This window comes from Bufo bufo, chromosome 9 (genome assembly GCF_905171765.1).
Source record: "Bufo bufo chromosome 9, aBufBuf1.1, whole genome shotgun sequence".
NCBI lineage: Eukaryota > Metazoa > Chordata > Amphibia > Anura > Bufonidae > Bufo > Bufo bufo.
Genome location: NC_053397.1, coordinates 173,380,503 through 173,401,343, shown reverse-complemented (window position 1 = coordinate 173,401,343; position 20,841 = coordinate 173,380,503). Strand labels below are relative to the sequence as shown.

Here is a 20,841-nt window from a genome sequence, read left to right as displayed (position 1 = left end):
ATCTCACGCTTCATAAATCGTAAGATCTCACGCTTCATCATAAATTGTAAAAAAAAAAAAAAAACTAAAAACTTGTGTGAGTGTGCAATTCATCAAAAATAAATTAAGCAAAGAGGAGCCATATACTGTCACCTTCAGCAACTAACCTTAATGGGGTTGTCATTGGTGCGTTAACGTTTAAAAAAAATAAAAGGGCCAGAATGGGTTACATACAAAAAATAAGCATTTCTCGTCTCCCTGATTTCTCCCGATGCTGCTGTTGAGACTCTGCTCTGGTTTCTTGCTGCTCTCTACTTGACTGTCCCAGCCTGACACACTGGGAATGCATGATCAGCCTATAACTGGCTGACGCCAAAGAATTGGTGACTGAAACATGAATTCAAAAGATTTGAGAATGAATAAGCTTATGCAGGTTGAGTGAATAAATATATTTACTAAGTGTGATTAAATATAACATAACACCGACAAATCACATACAGTATAATAAGTAAATAAACATCACTAGCCTAAATTTGCAATATGGGGTAGGGCTCCAGTCGGCCATGTTATAACACATGGCTGTCTACCACGTTATAACACATGACCGACACCCCAGGGTGTACAAGAGATAGGGAAAATCAATACTTACATCCTATCTAGGATGAAGTTTGAAGTGGAGTTCCACCTAATTTATGGTGCAGACCACAGTTATTCCCATCAATCCCTCCTCCAGTGTGCATCACGCATGTCTCTGAGATCACTTAGGAATGTGGTCTTATCAGCACAATGGGGGATGGGTACTAACTATGCCTAACCCACTACATTACAAGAAAACCTTTATTATACAGAATACAAAAAGTAATATAAAAGAGCCATAATTAAAGGGGACAAAACCAATCAGTACTTAAAAATACCCTTACAATATAGTGGCTGAGTGGATATTTTCTGTATGGCGAGCCTGGACAGTGTCTAATAAGCAGAAGTGGGTGAGGAGAGTATGGCTTATTCTTCATTTTTAACCCATTCTGGCCTTTAAAAAATGTTCCCCCAGACAACCCCTTTTAACAACTTAAAATATGTAATCTAATTAGAGTCAATGGAGTTAGCCCAGGTGTGTGCAGCAAAAGTGTCCATGGATCATCACATTTCTTTACTATTCCCTCTTTTTAGGTATACACACGAAAGAAACAAGTTAATTGTTCTACTTTGCAAAATCTGAACTTGACCTAATAGATCACATTGCTCAATTTTGTAATTTTTTTTTTTTTCCTTTTAGAATCGAAAAAATGTGGCTTCGAGATGGGGCAGCTTATTTCTTTGGCCCAATATTTATTCATCCCGAAGAAACAATCCATGAGCCAACCAAAATGTTCTACAAGAAGGAAGTGTTCTTGAGTAATTTAGAAGAAACCTGCCCCATGACCTGTATTTTAGGTGTGTGCGCGCGCCTTATTTCTATGCTTACATTACCGGTGCTTATACTAGGGTTTCTTTGTTAGAACTTAAGATTTAGGATCAAAAAATTATAATATAAAAATTTATATTGCTAATCAGTTTTAACGCACGAGTATCCAGGTCTTCATGAACAAAGTATCTGCTGTTTTTTATCTTTTCCTAGGAAAGTGTGGAGTCTTATCCTTCAAAGATTTTCTGTCTTGCCGTCCAACGGAAATCCCTGAAAATGATGTACTGCTTTGTGAGAGTCGCTACAATGAGAGCGACAAGCAAATGAAGAGGTTTAAAGGGTTAAAAAGGTTTTCTCTGTCTGCTAAAGTTGTGGATGATGAAATCTATTATTTTAGGTAAAATACAATTATATATATATATATTTATTTATTTATTTTTGGGGGGGGGTCCCATTCCTTCTTCAAGTTTTACATGACTGTATCTAAGTTGTGTGCATGAGTACATTTCAGGTGAAAATGGTAGATGTAAATTCACTTAGTAACTGTAAACTCTGCTTATTCTGGCTCACATAATTTCCTCTAAAGTTTTCCAGCTAGAGGCATAAATGTAGAAGGATAAAAAACTAAAAAATGTGGCCATCACTGGGCTATGTCCCAAGTAATAGTAACTTTATCTAGCCTTTTTTTGCCAACTCCCGCCGATCTGATATTTTGTGAACTATCTTGAGGGTAGGTCATCAATATAGGAAACTGGACAACCCTTTAAAGAGGTTTCCTCGTTTGTTTGTTTTTTATTCTTCCCCACACCCCACCTAGCAGGACCTGTGAAGAGGAGTATACTTGCCTACTCCCTGCTGCTTAGTTCTGGGTCTGTGGGACCTGGGTTGTCTTCACTACACTTACTGTCCCCACATATGAACGTTTTGTGTGGACGATGTCACGTGTGCCTCTGCAGCCAATAACTGGCCTCAGTGGTGATGTCCACCAAGTGGCACGTGACCCATCTTTGACATGCTGCGTGGGAGCATGTCACCACTGAGGCCAGTCATTGGCTGCAGTGGTGCATGAGTTTACATGCTGAGACCAGAGGTGCACTGAAGACGGTCAAGAACCCCATTGAGCCGGAACCACTTTGTACCCTGTTCTAGTGATTAGTGAGGACCCCAGTGGTCAGACCTTTATCACCTATGCTTTTGAGTAAGTTATAAATGTTATTTTTGTGAAAACCCCGTTCATTTTATGTTTAAGATGAAATGAGGAAAGAACTGGATAGATGACCTGATTAGATTAAGATATTACAAAATGAACATCTGGAATCATGCTGGTCCTGTAGATGAAGAACAATCTGGTGCATATTCTACTGATGGCACTGCTTTGGGATATTGGTTGAAGGATGCAAATTATTTTATGGGCAAAGTCAGGAGGCCCTTCCGACAGTACACAATTAGATAGTCGGCCAGTTCTGCAGCAGTTGGCGGTTTGGCCAACATACTTCTAATGTGTAAGACCAGCATAAGTGAAAGTATAGTTATATTCACCTGAGCTAGCCTAGCAGCAGTGCCTCCTCAACCCTTGGGCCTTTAATTGTGAGTGATCAACATCAGCAGAGAAATTTAGACAATAGGTCTCCCTTAAAGTTTATCTCCAAGCTTGGATAGTGTGATGTCATAATAGTAAAACGGGCTAAATAGCTATTGATATACCCTTGACACTAGTCGTTAATTGAGGAGTCTTCCTATCATTGCACATTGCTATGGAAGACCAGCACTGGTGCAGCAAGATCTGGTGTTTGTAGAAGAAATATTTGTTGTCCATAGATCTTCCTGACAAGTGATTGTAAGCACTGGCACACGAGAAAATAGGAGTTTAATATTGTGTTTATCCGGTGGACCATGTATGGGCAAGTGATATGTGATGTCTATCTACTTTAGGAAACATTTAATAATGAGGTAAAAAATAGAAATGATTATGGCAAGTTCATATTAGTTTTTTTGTTTTGTTTTTTTCATTAGGAAACCCATTGTCCCTCAAAAAGAGCCGTCTCCACTTTTGGAAAAGAAGATCCAAGATTTGGAGGCGAAATTTGCAGAGTTGGAGGGCGGTGATGACGATATTGAAGATATGGGAGATGATGATGGAGAGATGTTGGAGGCCCCATCCCTCCCACAGCTCCAAACGCCCATGACTAGTGAATTAGAGCTCTTGCAATACACTCCCCAACAGGTAAAGGAAAGAAAGCAAAGGGGAATGTACAAATCAACTTGTTCCTAAGCAGTATTGATGGGTTTATGTTGTGAAGTACATGTAGCCCTCATCAGGCTTGCACCTCTGTCCAGATGCCATACAGCCAGAACTTCAGACCAGGTTTAACATATGTTTATCCCCCAGGGCCATAAAGTGGACTTAACATTAGATATTGGAAGTGATATGGTTCTATGTTTTGTCCCCCCTGTTTACTCATTGTGCAGGTAACGTTTTTATTGTATTTGTCTGTCGTACTCACACTGAAAATGGACAAAGTGTATGACCAGAATTTTTTTTTTTTTTTTAAGCTTCACAATTTTTTATTTTTTAAGGGGATTCTGTTTGTCTCTATGTTGGAAATAATGACCATTATACCCTTCTTCTGATCTGACTTCTGCAGTAATGTATGTATTGTGGTTGCTCTAAGGTTGCCACGGTTGCATCAACATAGTAACTGTTTTGTGCATACACCTGTTGTCACGTGAGAGTCTGGTAACGCTACCATGGCAACTCCAGAGCAAGCATAAGGTTTATAATACTGCAGCACTTAAGAAAATCAGGATGAGAGAAAAGCAATGTATTCGAAAACATAATTCTTATTTATTAAAGTTTACTGGGCTACATCTTAAGCAGAGCCCTTTAAAAAGATTACATATGGTTCCGTCAGTATGATGTGCCTGCTGTTATAGGAACCTGTTTCATTTGGGTGAATGTAATGGGTACTTACAGGTGTTACCACATTTCTAATAACTTGCTTTTCTTATGTCAATATAGGCCCACAATAGTATCCACTAACAAGATTTGGGGTTCAACCATATTTAAATTCAAACATGAAAGAAAACTGTCAATATTAAAGAGGTTTTATGGGAGTACAATATTGCCGACTTACCTACAGGTCTGACATTCTGCATCCCTGCCGATCAGTTGTTTAAAAGGGCCCAGATGCTACGGCTTTCTCAGAGCATACCAAGCACAGCGCCGTACATCGTATTCCGGATGTGCTTGGTGTTGCAGCACAGGACAATTCACTTAAATGGGACAGAACTGTACCTAGGCCATGTAACCAGGTCTCTGGCCTAGGAAGAGGCCACGGTCTCTTCAAACAGCTAATCGGCGGAGGTGCCGGGAGTTGGACCCAGACTGATTTGATATTGATGGTACTTAACAATCAGGATATCCGGATAGGTCATCAATATTTTGTTACTGGGAACCCCCTTTAATTACACATGGGCACATGCCTAAACTGAAAGTCAAACAAAATATAAGTCTACTTTCACACTGGCATTTTGGCTTTCCGGTTGTGAGATCCGTTCAGGGCTCTCACAAGCGGTCCAAAACAGATCAGTTTTGCCCTAATGCATTCTGAATGGAAAAGGATCCGCTCAGAATGCCTCAGTTTGCCTCCGTTCCGTCTCCATTCCGCTCTGGAGGCTGAGACCAAAACACTGTTTGCAGCGTTTTGGTGTCCGTTTGACGAAACGTAGCCAAACGGATCCGTTCTGACACACAATGTAAGTCAATGGGGACGGATCCATTTTCTATGACACAATAGAAAACTGATCAGTCCTCCATTGACTTTCAATGGCGTTCAAGATGGATCCATCTTGGCTATGTTAAAGATAATACAAACTGATCCGTTCTGAACGGATGCAGACGTTTGTATTATCTGAACGGATCCGTCTGTGCAGATCCATGACTGATCCTCACCAAACGCAAGTGTGAAAGTAGCCTAACATGTTTAGAAATAATATAAAAGCAACTGCAACAATTAGGCAGAATGCTAATGCTTGGAAAATATGCCTTCAGGGCTAACCTTTGGGACAAAGTTTCGTGGGGCAGGAGTGAAGAAGAGAAAGGGAAACTGGGACAGTGAAAAAAGTTTTAAGAAGCGGGCTGAAGAAGTTGGGAAATATATATATACCGAGATATATTTATATTATATATATTTATATTATATTATATTATATATATATATATATATATATATAATTATTAATAATAATAATAAAATATTATTTTTATTTTTATTTTTTTATTCCCTCGGCAGCTCAACCCTAAAAATGTTTGGTGCCATAATGAAAATGCATATAACAGACCAAATGCATGTTGTCCAGCATTTTACAAGTAATGGCCTGTCCTCAGGATAGGCCATCACTATCTGAACAGTGGAGTCCCAACACCCCACCGATCAGCTGTTTCCTAGCTCTGTCCGTTTTGTGGATGTAGCAGGTAACTGCAGCCCCCCTCCCATTCACTTCATTGTGAGCAGCGCTACAGTAACCAGTTCCATTCACCAGTGGATGGAGCTGTGTAGTTCTGGCTCCGGTGCATTATCAGTCTATATGCAGACTGTGTCTCCTGAGTTCCATCAGCTGACGGCTCATGTGAAGCCTTATCTCTAATCTCCTGACCTCATAAACGCTCATAGCTAAAGTCTTACTAAACTGATGGCTTACTTGAGTGTTTATGAGGTCAGGAGATCAGAACTGCGGCTACACATGAGCCTTCAGCTGACGGAATCCAGGAGTGACAGTCTGCAAACAGACTGATTACTAACCCCTGTATCACAAAAACTGTTGAAAATTTTTAATAAAGACTAATTGAAAAAATTTATTTTAGTCAAAAATGAGCAAAATGCAATAAAAAAAATAGCCCCTAAGGTGTCCATAGCCTTTAAAGTACCCAAGTGTCTCTGAAGAAGTTGTGAGCTGTGATTTATTTTATTATTAACACAACTGGAAAAATCCATTATTTGATTTCTGTGGATTTTAAGTATAAAAAAAAAAAAATAAACCAGGCAGATGGTCGCTCTTTATACGATGCTGGTGAACTGATGATGCTTTTCCATTTTCTGTGTGATGTGCGGTCATTAGCAGGGTGCTTTCTGCTCATCTTATGGCATTAGATGGGGTGCCATGTCTGTTGCAGGGTCTTGGTTTGCAGAGGCTTTGCCGCTTGGACAAAATAAAGAAAAGCAGCAATACCACGTATACATATATGTTGTCTCATAGCTCATGCTATTCCCTGTCTGAACAAAGAAGTTTCTTTCTTACAAATGCAGAATTTTTTTTTTTTGTTAATCCTTTGCAATTGGTGTTTTAAAACACTAAATCAGGGCGCCGCTCAACCAAGCTCCCCCCGATGCACCGACGACCTGACGCCAGCGGTCAGGCTGCCCTCCCCTTCCTCATTGACGCAAGGGGAAAACCTAACAGAGGCAGAACCCACTGAGACACCCAGTGACAGACAAACGAAAGATGGCGAACCAGGGGAGACAGTGGACAGCAAATTACCCAAACAGGTGTTAGACATCGTAAAGGTAAATTCTCAGAGCCGAGGTCAGGCCCACTGTTCTTTTTCCAGTATTTAGATGGATAGTAATCTCTTCTCTCTGGGGCGGGAGGGCAGATTGCGTGGTATTGCTGCTTTGTCGTGGCTGTGCTTGCGTATCTGCTGAATGTCTTCCTAGCTTGTTTTTTTTTTTTTTCCTTATGTGTCTCCATTTCCTAGATCTCATCTAACATAGAACCATACCAAAACTGTCCACTCTCTAACCACAGATAGCATAAGACTGCCTGGTGTCAGCAACAGCCACCGGAAAAAAAAAAAAAAGGCTTTTTCACTGGGTTTCAGTAATTCTAAATGATCCCTTTTTTTTTTTTTTTTAAGAGCAGTGTTACTTTTTGAACATCTGAAAGAAATATCTAACGTTTTCTCCATTCTAGTCAACACCTAAGTCTGGCAAGAACAGCACTAAGAAAGAAGGAGGCAAGAGGAAGATTAACATGAGCGGTTACATCCTCTTCAGTAGCGAAATGAGGGCAATTATAAAAGCTCAACATCCCGACTACTCCTTTGGTGAACTCAGCAGATTGGTAGGAACAGAGTGGCGGAACCTGGAGGCAACAAAAAAAGCAGATTATGAAGGTAAAATACGGAGCTGACTGCAGTATGACCTCGCTTCAGAATCTCTGTCCATATAGTATGACCGTCAACGTAAGGAGGCAGGAAAAGGAGCAATATCTCTCATATTATACAGACACCTTATCTATAATCAACTATATCTATATCGAAATATAGAATGTCCGTTCATAAGTATACAAACTCATACATTAGGGAACTGCTCTATATGTAGTTCTCTATTATACTTAAAGAGCCTCTGTAAGCATGATCAGCCCTATTAAACCAGGCATATTGCCTGGTAGGGTTCATCGTGCTGAGTAAACGGTTTCTATAAAGGCTTAATAATGGCTGAGATATTAACTTTTATATTTTATGCAAATTACCTAGTCGGAGCACCAGGGGGGCTGGACATAGCGCTCAAAGCTCTGGCACTAGCGCAAGGCCCCCTCTACGCTCTGTACTTCCCCCTCCCCTTTGAGTGACAGGGCTGGACATCTCATCTAGCCCTGTGATCTCGCAGCAGCGCCGAGGCCCATGACTTGGTGCTTGCGCGGTGAATCAGATGCCGATTCCTAAGCTTAGGAAGCAGCATAAGATCCATTGCCCCAGCGCCGAGTTGGTTCAGTGTCTCGTCATCTGCACAGTGGATCTGATGAGTGCTGGATCTCTCGGGTCCTTTATACCCCCCTGTCTGCAGGTAACATATGATGGAGAGGGCTGAGCTCTGTGATATATTGTTTTCTGTGTAATTAGTTTAAATGCTGCAAGGACATAGAGTAAACCAACGAGTCCTGCTTACCCCGCCCACCCAGAGCAATAGGGCCTCTGTAATCTGATCCTTCATTGAGCTAATAGTCCATCTTTGTATCGCAAGACAGGTTTAGCTGAGAATTGAGAGTGAAGTGCCTGATAAGTGGAAACTGAGGCATTTTTCTCTGATAAGATATATTCTAAAGTTTTTTTTATTTTTATCTTCACTTGTACTTTGTTGAAAAGTCAGTGACCATTAAAGTATTGATGGCCCATCCTGCTTGTGCATGTGGGTTTGTCATCTGGGACCACCGCCAATAAACACAATGAAAGGACTGTAGTCTCCCTTATTGTGAATACAAATACAGCAGCTGAATTTTTACTTCACACTAAAGACGTCATTGATTATATATTTGTTTTTTACAGAACGTGCTGCCAAAGTAGCAGAGCAGCAAGAAAGGGAGCGAGCAGCACAGCAGCAACAGCAGCAGCAGAACTCTTCTCCCAGAGCTGGCACTCCTGTGGGAGCTCTAATGGGAGTTGTACCTCCACCAACACCGATGGGAATGCTTAACCAGCAGATGACACCGGCCTCAGGTAGACTATGCATGAACGTGTGCACGTTCCAGTCCTGCAGTGGCAGAAATACATGATTTGCACTGTATGCCCATATTTAATTAGAAACTTGATATTATTAATGTGTTGCCAAAATATTGGTGGTGTTATTACCCAGTGAACTGATGGAGTTAAAATACTTTTCCAAGATATTTTTACTGATGACCTATTCTCTGACCCTGCGGCTTTCTCTCGGCCTCACCAAGCGCAGCACATTCTATTCGATAGCGGCCGTGCTTGGTATCACAGCTCAGCCGCATTCATTTCAGTGGGACTGAGCTGCGCCTAGGCCATGTAACCAATGAATGTGCCATCACATGGCCTAGGAAAAGCTGCGAGAAGTCTGTGGCGCTGCCTTCTCAAACAGCTGAAAGAGTGAGGGTCCCGGGTGTTGGACCCCCACCAGTCTGATACTAATAACGCATCCAAAGGATAGGTCACCAGTAAAATATCTTTGAAAACCCCTTTAAGCCTTGAACATCTTTGCTGATATGTTGCATTGTTAACTGATGTATAGACAGTGGCTACTGCTGTCCTATGATTCACTTTGCTGAAAGATTGACAAATGAAATTGTGTAAGGGTGCTACCACAGATTCAGGCTTTTTATGCCTCGCAAAAGTATAAGCACAGATACTATTTTACTTGTCTGTTGGAATCCACTCCTGGTTTTGGCTTCAAAAACTGCATCAAAAACCCTGACTGGGTCTGATCAGACCTCCATGTTAATAATCCCTGCATGCGAATCAGACCTCAGATAAATAAATCAGCTCACCCCTGCGATCTAGCGCTCTTCCTGGTCTTCCTGCTGCACTGTGCTGAGGTCACAGCACCGCGTGAGGAGCATGCAGGAGAAGACCAGGAAGCGGTGAGTACAGAGCCCCCACAGGGAGCGCTGCATTCACCGTTTGCCGGTCCTCCTGTACTAATGAGCACTTCCACAATGGAAGTGCTCATTAGTATTTGCCCCATAAGACGCACTGACCCCCACCCCATCCCACTTTTTTTTTGGGGGGGGTTGAGTCTTACAGGGTTAAAAGTACAGTAGGATACTTCACACAGACACATACCATGGGATCTTCCACAGTTCAAGTGAACCAAATGAGTCTGGTTAAAGGACTATAGCAAATGTAGGGAAAGTTAATACAAGGCACTTAGGGTGGGTTCACACTAGGGTTATGGAGTCCGTTATGGCTTTTACGTTATAACAGGGTTATAACGGAACATAACGGAATCCATAGGATGGAATGCAAAACGGAAGCCTTTAAGAGGCATTCCGTTTTGCTCCGTCCTAATAGAAGTCTATGGGAAAACATAACGGATCCGTCTGGGTCTCGTTATGCAAGACGGAAAACAAAGTCCTGTCGACAGGACTTTGTTTTCCGTCTTGCATAACGGGAACCAGACGGATCCGTTTTGATTCCCATAGACTTCTATTAGGACGGACAAACGGAATGCCTTTTAAAGGCGTCCGTTTTGCATTCCATCATAATGCAAGTCTATGGGCTGCAAAACGGATCCGCCCTTCTGTCTTATGGATTCCGTTATAACCCTGTTATAACGGGAAACCATAACGCAATCCCTAACGCTAGTGTGAACCCACCCTAACTAATGTATTGTGATTGTCCATATTGCCTTCTTTGCTGGCTTGATTTATTTTTTCATTTCATTGTACACTGCTCAGGTCTAGAGGTTATGACCACTGCTGCAGCACAGATACGAGGTGGCTGGGACGGAAGCAGCTGCACATGTGTGCCTATGCGCTCTCCCATGGTCCTGGCCACCAGAGAGGCCCACCCTTTTTCCTACAGTGTGCAAGCGGGACCACCACTGCTGGATTGCAGGGTGGTCATAATCCCTGGATACAAGTGCATAATGTTATAGAAAGGAGGCCATATGGACAATCGCAATACTGTGGACACTAAATTGCACCAATATTTCAATCGCTACATATCCTGATGGTTCATTAGGCCGGTATGACTAGCCATGATATCTGTGTCCTTATTTCTAATAGTGGATAGAAATCCCCATCAAGGGTAATTTATACTGAGTGTAATATTTCTTGCTGGTGTGTGGGTTTTTTAATGGGTATTTAATTGAAGATACATCTACAAATGGTCCGTAGCTTCACGCTCTTCATGTATTGCTGGTAGGGGAGGCCGTCTGGATAGCAGTGGCTTGGTATAAATGGCTTTTATTTTCATTTTGACCACAAAACTGAATCTCTCAAAGGTGAAATATTATAGATGGAGAACCTCCCTGTAGAACTGATGGTCTGTGTGGTGCTTTGGAGACTCTGCTTTTAATCTTACCATTTCATCCCACTCAATATAGTTATGAAGAACCATCAGTCTCTGTGGGGGACCTGTTCTAAACATTGCTGACACATTTGAATAATTTCCATCCTCTCATTATGTAGTTATTAACGTGACATGTTTTATTCCTTGTTAAAATGCTAACTCATTTATATCTGTTCACAACATTAATATCACTAAACTAAAGCCATTTTTTTCATGGTAGTGCATGTTTGTATTAATCCATTGTATTGCATGTTATTGATGCACGTTTGTTCTTCAAGGCATGATAGGGGGCTATCCGCCTGGCCTGCCACCCATGCAGGGCCCAGTTGATGGCATTATTAGCATGGGCAGCATGCAGCCTCATCATCATGGGGTGTTACCACCTCACCACCTCCTTCCTCCAGGTATACCAGGCCTACCGGGCATCCCGCTGCAGGGTAAGAATGTCATAAATCAATCGCCTCAATTCCACCTCTCACTTCGGATGCTTGTGTGTATACAGAATCATGACGGCTCATTTCTTAGCATTTCCGTATCCACATCTGCACAACATTATTGCTTCTCATCTACCTTGTATAAAATTATAAAATGGTTCCCTAGTAAATTTGTGCATTTCTAAGGATCTCTCCTCGTGGAATATTCCGAGCCCTAGCCGGTTAGACTTGATGTCAGAATCTGATAACCCTGAGGAGGCCACTTTCTATAGGAGACCTATTTGTTTGAGGTGTATGGTCACCTTAAAGGGATTGTGTGAGATAATTAAAAATCTCAGACAAGCCCCCTAGTTGGCTACCACTGAGGACAATGATTGGCTGCAGCAGTCACATGCCATACACCTGCGTGTCCATTAAGAAGCAGCATCAGGAAAACACGAATCGCGGCGCAGAGAATAACGGTGAAAAAATAAACAAGTTTAACATTGTTTATTATTTTACAGCATTTGGGGACATGTCCGAGATTTTTAATTATCTCGATCAAAGCCCTTTTATTAAAATTTTTGTGTGTTAATGCATTTCCCCAACTATAAACTTTCTTCATCTTCAATGGTGCTGTTAGATCTCTATAGCTGATGCCACATGTGGCTCATTGGTATTGTTTATCCCGTTATTTATCCACAATATATATGCGCTGTTTAAAACGGTTTTCCGGGCCGTTAATGTGGATGACCTCTCCTTAGGATAGGTCTTCAATATCGGGTTGTCTAGGGTTCAGTTCCTGGCACCTCTGTTGCGGGAGCTGCAGTACACTGGAACACCACAGTGCCGTTCACTGTGTAGTGGCCGTGCCTGGTTACTGCAGCGCTGGATACCATTCAAGTAAATTAGTCCACTAATACTGCACAATAACTACTATACTAACCAAGTAACAGAAAATTTTGAAACCGCTTCTAGGTAATCACTTAAGCTTTATCTACATGGTGATCACTGCATAAAGCGCAACCATGCTGGAATGTTTGTGGTAGTCACCAGGTCGCTTGCAACATTTTCCCCTACCATAAAACATGCAGGAAGCATCCCATAAGTCTTACCATGTGGCTTTCTCTGTGCCCTTAGAATGAGATGGCTGGCAGCTAATGTAATGAGTGTAGCCCCATCTCTTCCGCCTATGTAGCCAGATATGCTGTGGCAGGTGCCTGATGTCTTAGTTGGTGAAGTATATAAAGTGTAAAATCAGGCTGCATTTACATCATCGCTACGATTTCCATTCTTCTGCACAAGAACGGAAATAACGAAAGTGCCTGATTCGGCAAATAACTGACCGGAAAGGAGTCTAACAGATCCCATTGACTATAATATGATCTGTTAGGTTTCCGTTCGGGAGATTTATTTTTTTCTTTTAGCGGAGAAAAAAGTCTCGCATACAGGACTTTTCACTCAGCTATTTTTGCTGCCTTCTGTGATGGAGGCTCCGAATGGAGCTTCCGACGTGATTGTGAAAGCAGCTCAAGAGCGATAAAACGCTGTTTCTGCCATGATCGGTGTTAATAGCAGTAGACGTAATCTGTGGGGATATAGTTGCCTGAACCCTAATAATCGTTAAAATGAAGGTTGGGGTCTGAAATAAAGAGACTTCAGTCAGGTTCTCTGTGGGTTAAAAGTGCAGGGTGCTCACCAGATTCTGCAGCCCTGTCATTATAATAATATGTGCGATACCAATATGTCCACAGAGGTGCACATACTCTAAAACCTATATATTAAAGAAGCACTCTGTTGTTGTTTTTTTTTTCTTTGCCTATATAGTGCAGGATAGGCCATTATTAATTAAAGGACTGAACAAAACCCCCAAACCACCCACAACAATACCCAGTCCTGCGATACTGACCATACTTACCTGGTCGCAGATGCAGGTTTCCTTCCCAACAGGCCATGGAGCAAACCGGAAGGAAACCAACGTCAGGGACCAGGGAAGTATGCTCAGTATAGCGGGTACGGGCATTGTGGGGTTGGGGAGGGGGGCAGTCTTGGATAACCCCCTTTAAATATGTGTATGCCTTGTGTACACTTGTACCAAACTGCACTACTCTGTGTCCTCTGAGGGCAGCCATGACAGATCAGTGACACAGCTGTGCAGGGTCTCCATGTTCTCCTATATGATCCAGCTTGAGTCTGTCTGCCTGTCCTCTCTCTTTACCTTGTCAGCTCTTACATGCAGGAGGCAGGGAGACCAGTGTGAAGCTACAGCCCATAGAACTACACTGGAGAGTCAGCACACACAGATAGTACAGACAGGCAGTGTGAGTCAAGAAGATTATGTAACTGCAGCTAATCACTGTATAGACTTACCTACTATATATCTGAACTCCTGGTCCTTTATATGGGGGAGACATTATATCTCCAGCAGAATACAGGGATATACAGAGGAAAATGGAGGGTGGGGAGGGGCCTGAGAGCTGCCAGGAGGGATCTGATTGGTGATGATGTCATCCTGTAGTTCACAGGAAGTCACCCACAGGGAGAGATTGAGTTCCTGTTTACACATTAGAGTAAGGTGTCAGACTTGAGGTCACATGACCAGGTCCCCATAATGATTATTATGAATGTATGGACGTAACCAAGTCAGGTTGTAATAAAGTGCACTGCTAGAATACTGGTGGTGAGCTAGTAATATATGTCAAATAAAAAAAAACTTGGAGTGCTTGATAATTTGGTCCAGAAAATACAGTAAGCCTACATTCACATGACCATATGAATGGGTCTACATCCGTTCTGCAATTTTGCTGAACGGGTCTGGCGCTATTAATTTCAATAGGGCCGCAACAGATGTGGACAGCACACAGTGTGCTGTCCGCATCCGTAGTTTAGTTCCGCAGTCCTGCAAAAATATAGAGCATGTCCTAATCTAGTCCGCGGACAGGAATAGGCATTTTCTATATAGCGCTGGCCCTGTGCGTTCCTCAAAATGCGGAACGCACACAGCCGGTATCCTTGTTTTGCAGATCCGCAATTTGCGGACCTCAAAACATAGCACAGTCGTGTGAATGTACCCTAAAACTGATTATTTATTTAGGTAGTATAGACTGCATTTTAATGAAAATAAATAAAATAGTAATCTGTTACCGCAAGATTTGGGGGTATGCAGCTGAACTATGTCATCATATCTTATACAGTACACGTGAAATGGACAATATAATACTGCTGGACCAAGTGTCCTCATACTAGACCCTTAGGGGAGATTTATCAAAACTGGAGTAAAGGAAAACTGGCTAAGATGCCCATAGGAACCAATCAGATTCCATCTTTCATTTTACAGAGCTGCTTTGGAAAATGTATTTGGACAGTGGATGTCTGTATGAGACGATCTGCTTCATGGGCACATACAGGATTATCCAATCTGAGCTCTTCAGTCATTTTGTGTTGCAGCAGTGAAGACCTCTAGATGTTCATTATTTACCGGTATCTGCTTTTCTATTAGATCTCACCTCTGTGTATTGCACATAGAGATGGACCTTTAGGGCACCTTTACACGAAGAGTAAAAATTCTGCAGGTGTGTGCGGCAAGTCCGCAGTGTTTTACAGCACCAGCAGTGTGGAGGAGATTTTAAGAAATTCTATGCACATGCTGCAAAGAAAGCACACAGAGTAAAGTGACATGAGGCGCAGATTTTAAATCCGCAGAATGTCCATTTATGCTGCAGATTTCCACAGCAGAGTTCGCCCTTTGCGGTAAAAATCAGCAGCAAAATCTGCTTGATTCTTTTTCTACTGCATTCTACATCCTATGTGGACGTACCCTAAAGTAAAAAAAAATGGTTATCTAACATTGTATTACATATAAAATTTCGTTTTTTTTATCCTGCATATAGGCCACGAAAAGTGTAAGTGCTGTATCTACAGCTTAAAGGGGTTGTCCGGGCTTTTACTATTGATGACCCATGCTCAATATCAGATCGGCAGGGGTCCGACACCTGGCACCCCCGCTGATCAGCTGTATGAGGAGACGGCACGTGCGGTGCATATGTCCTCTCTCTCTTCTTGCTCACCATAGACAGCAGCAGCGGACTGGAAGAGAGGAGGGAGACTTCACGTGCGCACCGCGCATGCTGTCTCCTCATATTCCTGATCAGCGGGAGTGCCAGGTGTCAGACCCCACCAATCTGATCCTGAGGATAGGTCATCAATAGTAAAAGCCCGGACAACCCCTTTAACACCAGTACAAGTGGCTGTTGCTCTTTAAAGAAGAGAAGCCTGTCTTATGACGGTTCCTGTATTACAAGCACAGAGAGTACAGTGAAATGGTTTTGGGTCCACTATGAAATGTTTTGATGGTTTAGATTTAAGGCCTGTTTTTTTTAGTTTTGTTTTTTAAATTAGGGCTATGTATAGCATGATTATGTTGGACTGAGTAAGTTTAAAGCGTACCTGAGTTAAAAAAAAATAAAAAAAGTTTGCATGATGGCCGTGCTTCTTTGTACAATCACTAAGATGTAGGTCTTTTTTGGGCTTCCCTATTGTCTCCCTCAGCCATATTATTTCCTGTTTCAGCTAGATGCATTTCACTCAGAAGCGGGGTGGCCTCCTTCTGTGACATCTGCCAGCACTGTTTTGCTGTGAAATGTTTTCCCTTGCTTCGGTCTCACAGAACAGATAAGGAAGGATAAATCACACTTCCAGACAGACAGGAGGCTCTGTAGAAGCAGTTCTTTTATCAGTCTCCGGATCGGAGCTAGCTCTGACATGCCCCCATTTCCTGTGAGCCTCTTCTGTGTCTCTGTTACCAGGGACGGATCTTGCCTGCAAATTAGGTGGAAGTGAGACTCCTAGTGGCCATGACTTTACAGCTTTTTCAGGTAGATGCAGGCAGATTGTTTTTCAAATCAAGTGATTTAGAAATTCGCTAGTTACACCATTCTTTATTAAATGAAATTTACATTATGTGAAAGTACAGTGACTCTTTAACATTAATGTTAAATATCTATGTATTCATTCCAGGGGTCATGGCCCAAGGGGTGTCTTCTATGGTAGGGACAACTGCAGCTGGAAACAACCCTTACAATCAGCAGGTAAGTCCAGGCAGTTTTATAATATATTAATGGGAGAATATTTTTTTAACACTTATAGGGTATGGCCGAACGTAGAGTAAATGCTGCAGAATTGCATGTGAAAAATCTTTAGCCGTTTACAGTAGCAGAGAAGTGGATGAAAATAAATCTCATTCGCACTGCAGATATTTTCTGTGACCGTATCCACACACCTCGACCTGCAGTGCAGATAAATCTGCAGGATGTCAATTTATTGTTGCGGATGTCTCCCATGGATTTCCACCCTGAAATTCTGGATTTCAGCCGGATACACTTTGCATCTACTACATGTGGCATACCCATATTAACCTAGCTGAAAGTATTAGTTGGAAGTCTGTGTTCCGTTCTCAGACATTGATGGCATATCACTAGGTTACATAGGTGCAGTCCCACCTCTGTGACCCGCTCCTATCTCCAGAATCGGCCCCCTAAAGCAAAGTAGAGCGCACAGCGCAAGCGTGGCCACTCTTCATTCACTGATATAGAAATTCCCAAAATAGCCCAGCGTTGGCTCAGCTATTTCTGACAGTCCCATAGAGGTGAATGGAGAGGTGGCCATGCATGTGCGGTGCGCTCTCCATCCACCGCTATGGGTGTTCCGAAAATAGCAGGAGCGCTCTCGCTTGGCTATTTTCGTAACTCCAGTAGAAGTGAATGGAGGACATGCCCCGCATGTGTCGTGCGCTCTTCTTCGCCTTGGGGGCCCTGTTCTGGAGATGGGTCCTGTCTCTGGGACACGCTTCTATGTCTATGACATTGATGTTATATATTAGCGATAGGCCACCATTGCCTGAGAAGACACAACCCCTTTAAGTACTATAGTGCCCTGATAATGTACAAAGCACAGTCAGAGAAGACAGAAACCATACACCAGAGACCACACATTACAACGTCTAATACAATTTCCAACATATTTTCTGTTTGCTTCAGAGATAAATGAAAATGACAAAAAATGGTCTCCCACCATTGCAACAATGAGACCAGTTGGTATTGAGGTTTTTTTTCTCATCTGCATTGGAGGTTTCTTTCGGATCCTCCTTTATAGATCCCAATAAAAAGCTGGACAAAATATCATGCTGCATCACTACTTTGTCACAAAAATGCCAGACTCCCTGACATAAACTCAAAAGACCCCATTATTGTTGATGCCATTGGCATCCATCATGCCGTCGTTCTGTACCCATAGCAGAGCAGAACCGACGTACAATTACCTTATCATGTTAACATTGTGCACGTAGACCAGCTAATGTACATACATCAGTCTATACATTATATGGAAGTAAGTAACCAGTTACCCCTTATAGCAACAATCCTGGACCTGGAGGTCTGCGTTCGAGGGAACCATTTGACACGTGGTTTTACCGCACACCGCAGCACAGTCTGAACATGTATGTTGTTAGATATCCAAAAGCTCTTCAAATAATGTTAATCTCAGTCATCTTCCTGCTTAATTTCTAGATTGGTCTTCTAGTCCAACCCGGGCAGCAGGCACCGCCGCCTTATCCAGGTCAGACTCAAGCTAATCAGCCTGTCATGCAGCAGCCATCAACCCCAATATTTGTTGCACCCCCTCCAAGGACTCAAAGGTTACTCCATTCTGAAGCGTACTTGAAATATATTGAAGGCTTAACAGCAGAATCTAATTGCATCAGCAAATGGGACCAGACATTGTCAGGTGAGAGTCGAAACCAAGATCCGCTATGTTCAAATGGGTCACTTCTTTAACCCCTTCCTCACCCATGACAAAGATACATGTCCTAAGTGGCTATCGGTACTTAGCATACATTTCCATCATCACAATATCGCAGGTAATGCTAGTGTACCAGTAAAATCCACTGTGGTGGCTGGGTTGTGACGAAAGTGCCAGTGCTGGCAATTAACCTCTTAGGCTACTTTCACACTCGCGTTTTGGGCGGATCCGTCATGGATCTGCAAAAACGGATCCGTTACAATAATACAACCGCATGCATCCGTCATGAACAGATCCGTTTGTATTATCTGTAACATAGCGAAGACGGATCCGTCATGAACCCCATTGAAAGTCAATAGGGACGAATCAGTTTCTATTGTGTCAGAGAAAACGGATCCGTCCCCATTGACTTACATTGTGTGCCAGGACGGATCCGTTTGGCTCAGTTTAGTCAAGCGGACAGCAAAACGCTGCAGGCAGTGTTTTGGTGTCCGCCTCCAGAGCAGAATGGAGACTGATCGGAGGCAAACTGATGCATTCTGAGCGGTTCCTTTTCCATTTAGAATGCATTGGACCGCTTGTGAGAGCCCATGACGGATCTCACAAACGGAAAGCCAAAACGCGAGTGTGAAAGTAGCCTTATGTGCTGCACTCAGTGCCAGGGGAGTTTCAGGATTAATTTGTTCATAGTCCTTGACCATAGAGATGCTTTAGGACCGCATAGGGGTTGTAGAAAAAAAAGACAATAGGAAATTTGTAAGAGGAGTTACTTTACTTTTTATTTCATTTTGAATATGGACATTGAAAAGAGATTCCAGACCAAAGAAGATCACAGCTTTGTTTCTTGTTTCTTGTCACAAAATACACTAAACACACAGTGCTCAAATTGAGTGATATTTTCTGCAGTGAGATCCAAAATGCAGGAAGCTTCCATAGTTTCCAGCAGTCTTATGTGGGAGAGGAACATGGTGGGATCACTGTTAGCAGTGATAACACATATCGTCTTATCCCAGTTTCTGCCCAAAAATATTTAAAAAAAAGCAAAAAGTAAAATATATATATGTGTGTGTATATTTACAAATTATAAAAAATTAAATAAAAAATAAAGCCTGTGAAATAAAAAAAAAACAGCTCCCCAATGCACCTGCACCATCAGAGATTACTTTCAGCGACATGGATGCATTTTATATGGACATCTTGGACAAACCTAATGTGTACGTGGTATAGTATCCGCACTAATTTACTTGACACTATTTTTTGTCTTCTTAGCCCAGCCTGTAACTGCTCCTACGCCTCCGATATAAAGTTTTCTGTACACGTTTGAAAAACATGACCTTGTGTTCTCAGGAGTGGTACTGGTGATCTGGTTAAACTTATTATGTTAAATTACAAAGGGGAAAAAGAATCAAAGTTTTTCCCCTATCGTCTCTATATAAAATATGTAAAGGCACAGTTTTTTTTTTTCTTGGTACCACATTAAAGCGATCTGCTGCCCCCCAAACTTGATTCTTATTATCTCTCATTTCTCATTTCAGCTCGGAGACGAGATATCCACTTATCCAAAGAACAGGAGAGCCGACTTCCTTCCCACTGGTTGAAGAGCAAAGGGGCCCACACAACCATGGCCAACGCCTTGTGGCGCCTGCGAGATCTCATGCTTAGAGACACCCTAAACATCCGCCAGGCGTACAACATTGAAAACGTCTAACCTCTCACTACTGTTTTCCCTTTCATACCAAGATACTTTTTGTGGATCAATTGATGTTTTTAGTGACTGGAGGCCAATATTTTTTATTGCATTTCTGTACATTGTAAGACCATTTTGATATGAGGACATTTTTAATGATCTTATTTTGATTGCATTGCTTTTTTTCGTTATGTATTAAGTTGTCAAATACAAAGTTTTTACATGTTTTCGGTTGTGTTTCTGGGGTTCAGTGTCCACGATGCTCATGGCTGGTGTGTTGGGTGCATAGTTTTTTATTGTAATTGTGGGTTCAGCTGTACCACACACTGCCATTATTTTAAATTAAATGTTTTTGTCACTACACTGGCCTATGGTCTTACTGCATTTATGTACTTTTATCCTTGCCAGGCTTATTACACCACCATCATTCAAGGGCTGCACATGCATTATATTTTGAATACGTCCCTTTTATCCATATTAAAGGGTTTATCTGAAAATTAAAGAAAATATTTATCTAGAGTACTGTAAACCAGTGTTTTGTTTTTTACAATGGAACTCTATGGTGATGGATCCCACTGTTTGGCATCTGTCTGAGGCATCCATTGTTATTATTTATTTGAAAGCGCCATTAACCCCTTAAGGACCATGCCATTTTTCATCTTAAGCACCAGGACATTTTTTGGAAATCTGACATGTGTCACTTTATGTGGTGATAACTTTAAAACACTTTTACTTATCCAGGCCATTCTGA

At 42.1% G+C, this 20,841-nt stretch overlaps 1 protein-coding gene across 1 annotated transcript in view; it reads left to right on the top strand.

Moving 5' to 3' along the window:
• PBRM1 (polybromo 1) overlaps positions 1–20,616 on the top strand; it is a 90,568-nt gene extending 69,952 nt beyond the window's left edge. Inside the window, 10 exon segments of the mRNA XM_040408786.1 lie at positions 1,256–1,413; positions 1,598–1,781; positions 3,398–3,608; positions 6,745–6,948; positions 7,355–7,556; positions 8,709–8,879; positions 11,474–11,632; positions 16,625–16,695; positions 18,172–18,388; positions 19,939–20,616. Coding sequence (XP_040264720.1) covers positions 1,256–1,413; positions 1,598–1,781; positions 3,398–3,608; positions 6,745–6,948; positions 7,355–7,556; positions 8,709–8,879; positions 11,474–11,632; positions 16,625–16,695; positions 18,172–18,388; positions 19,939–20,111 — 1,750 coding nt within the window. The 3' untranslated portion in view covers positions 20,112–20,616.
• The last annotated feature ends 225 nt before the right edge of the window (positions 20,617–20,841 follow it).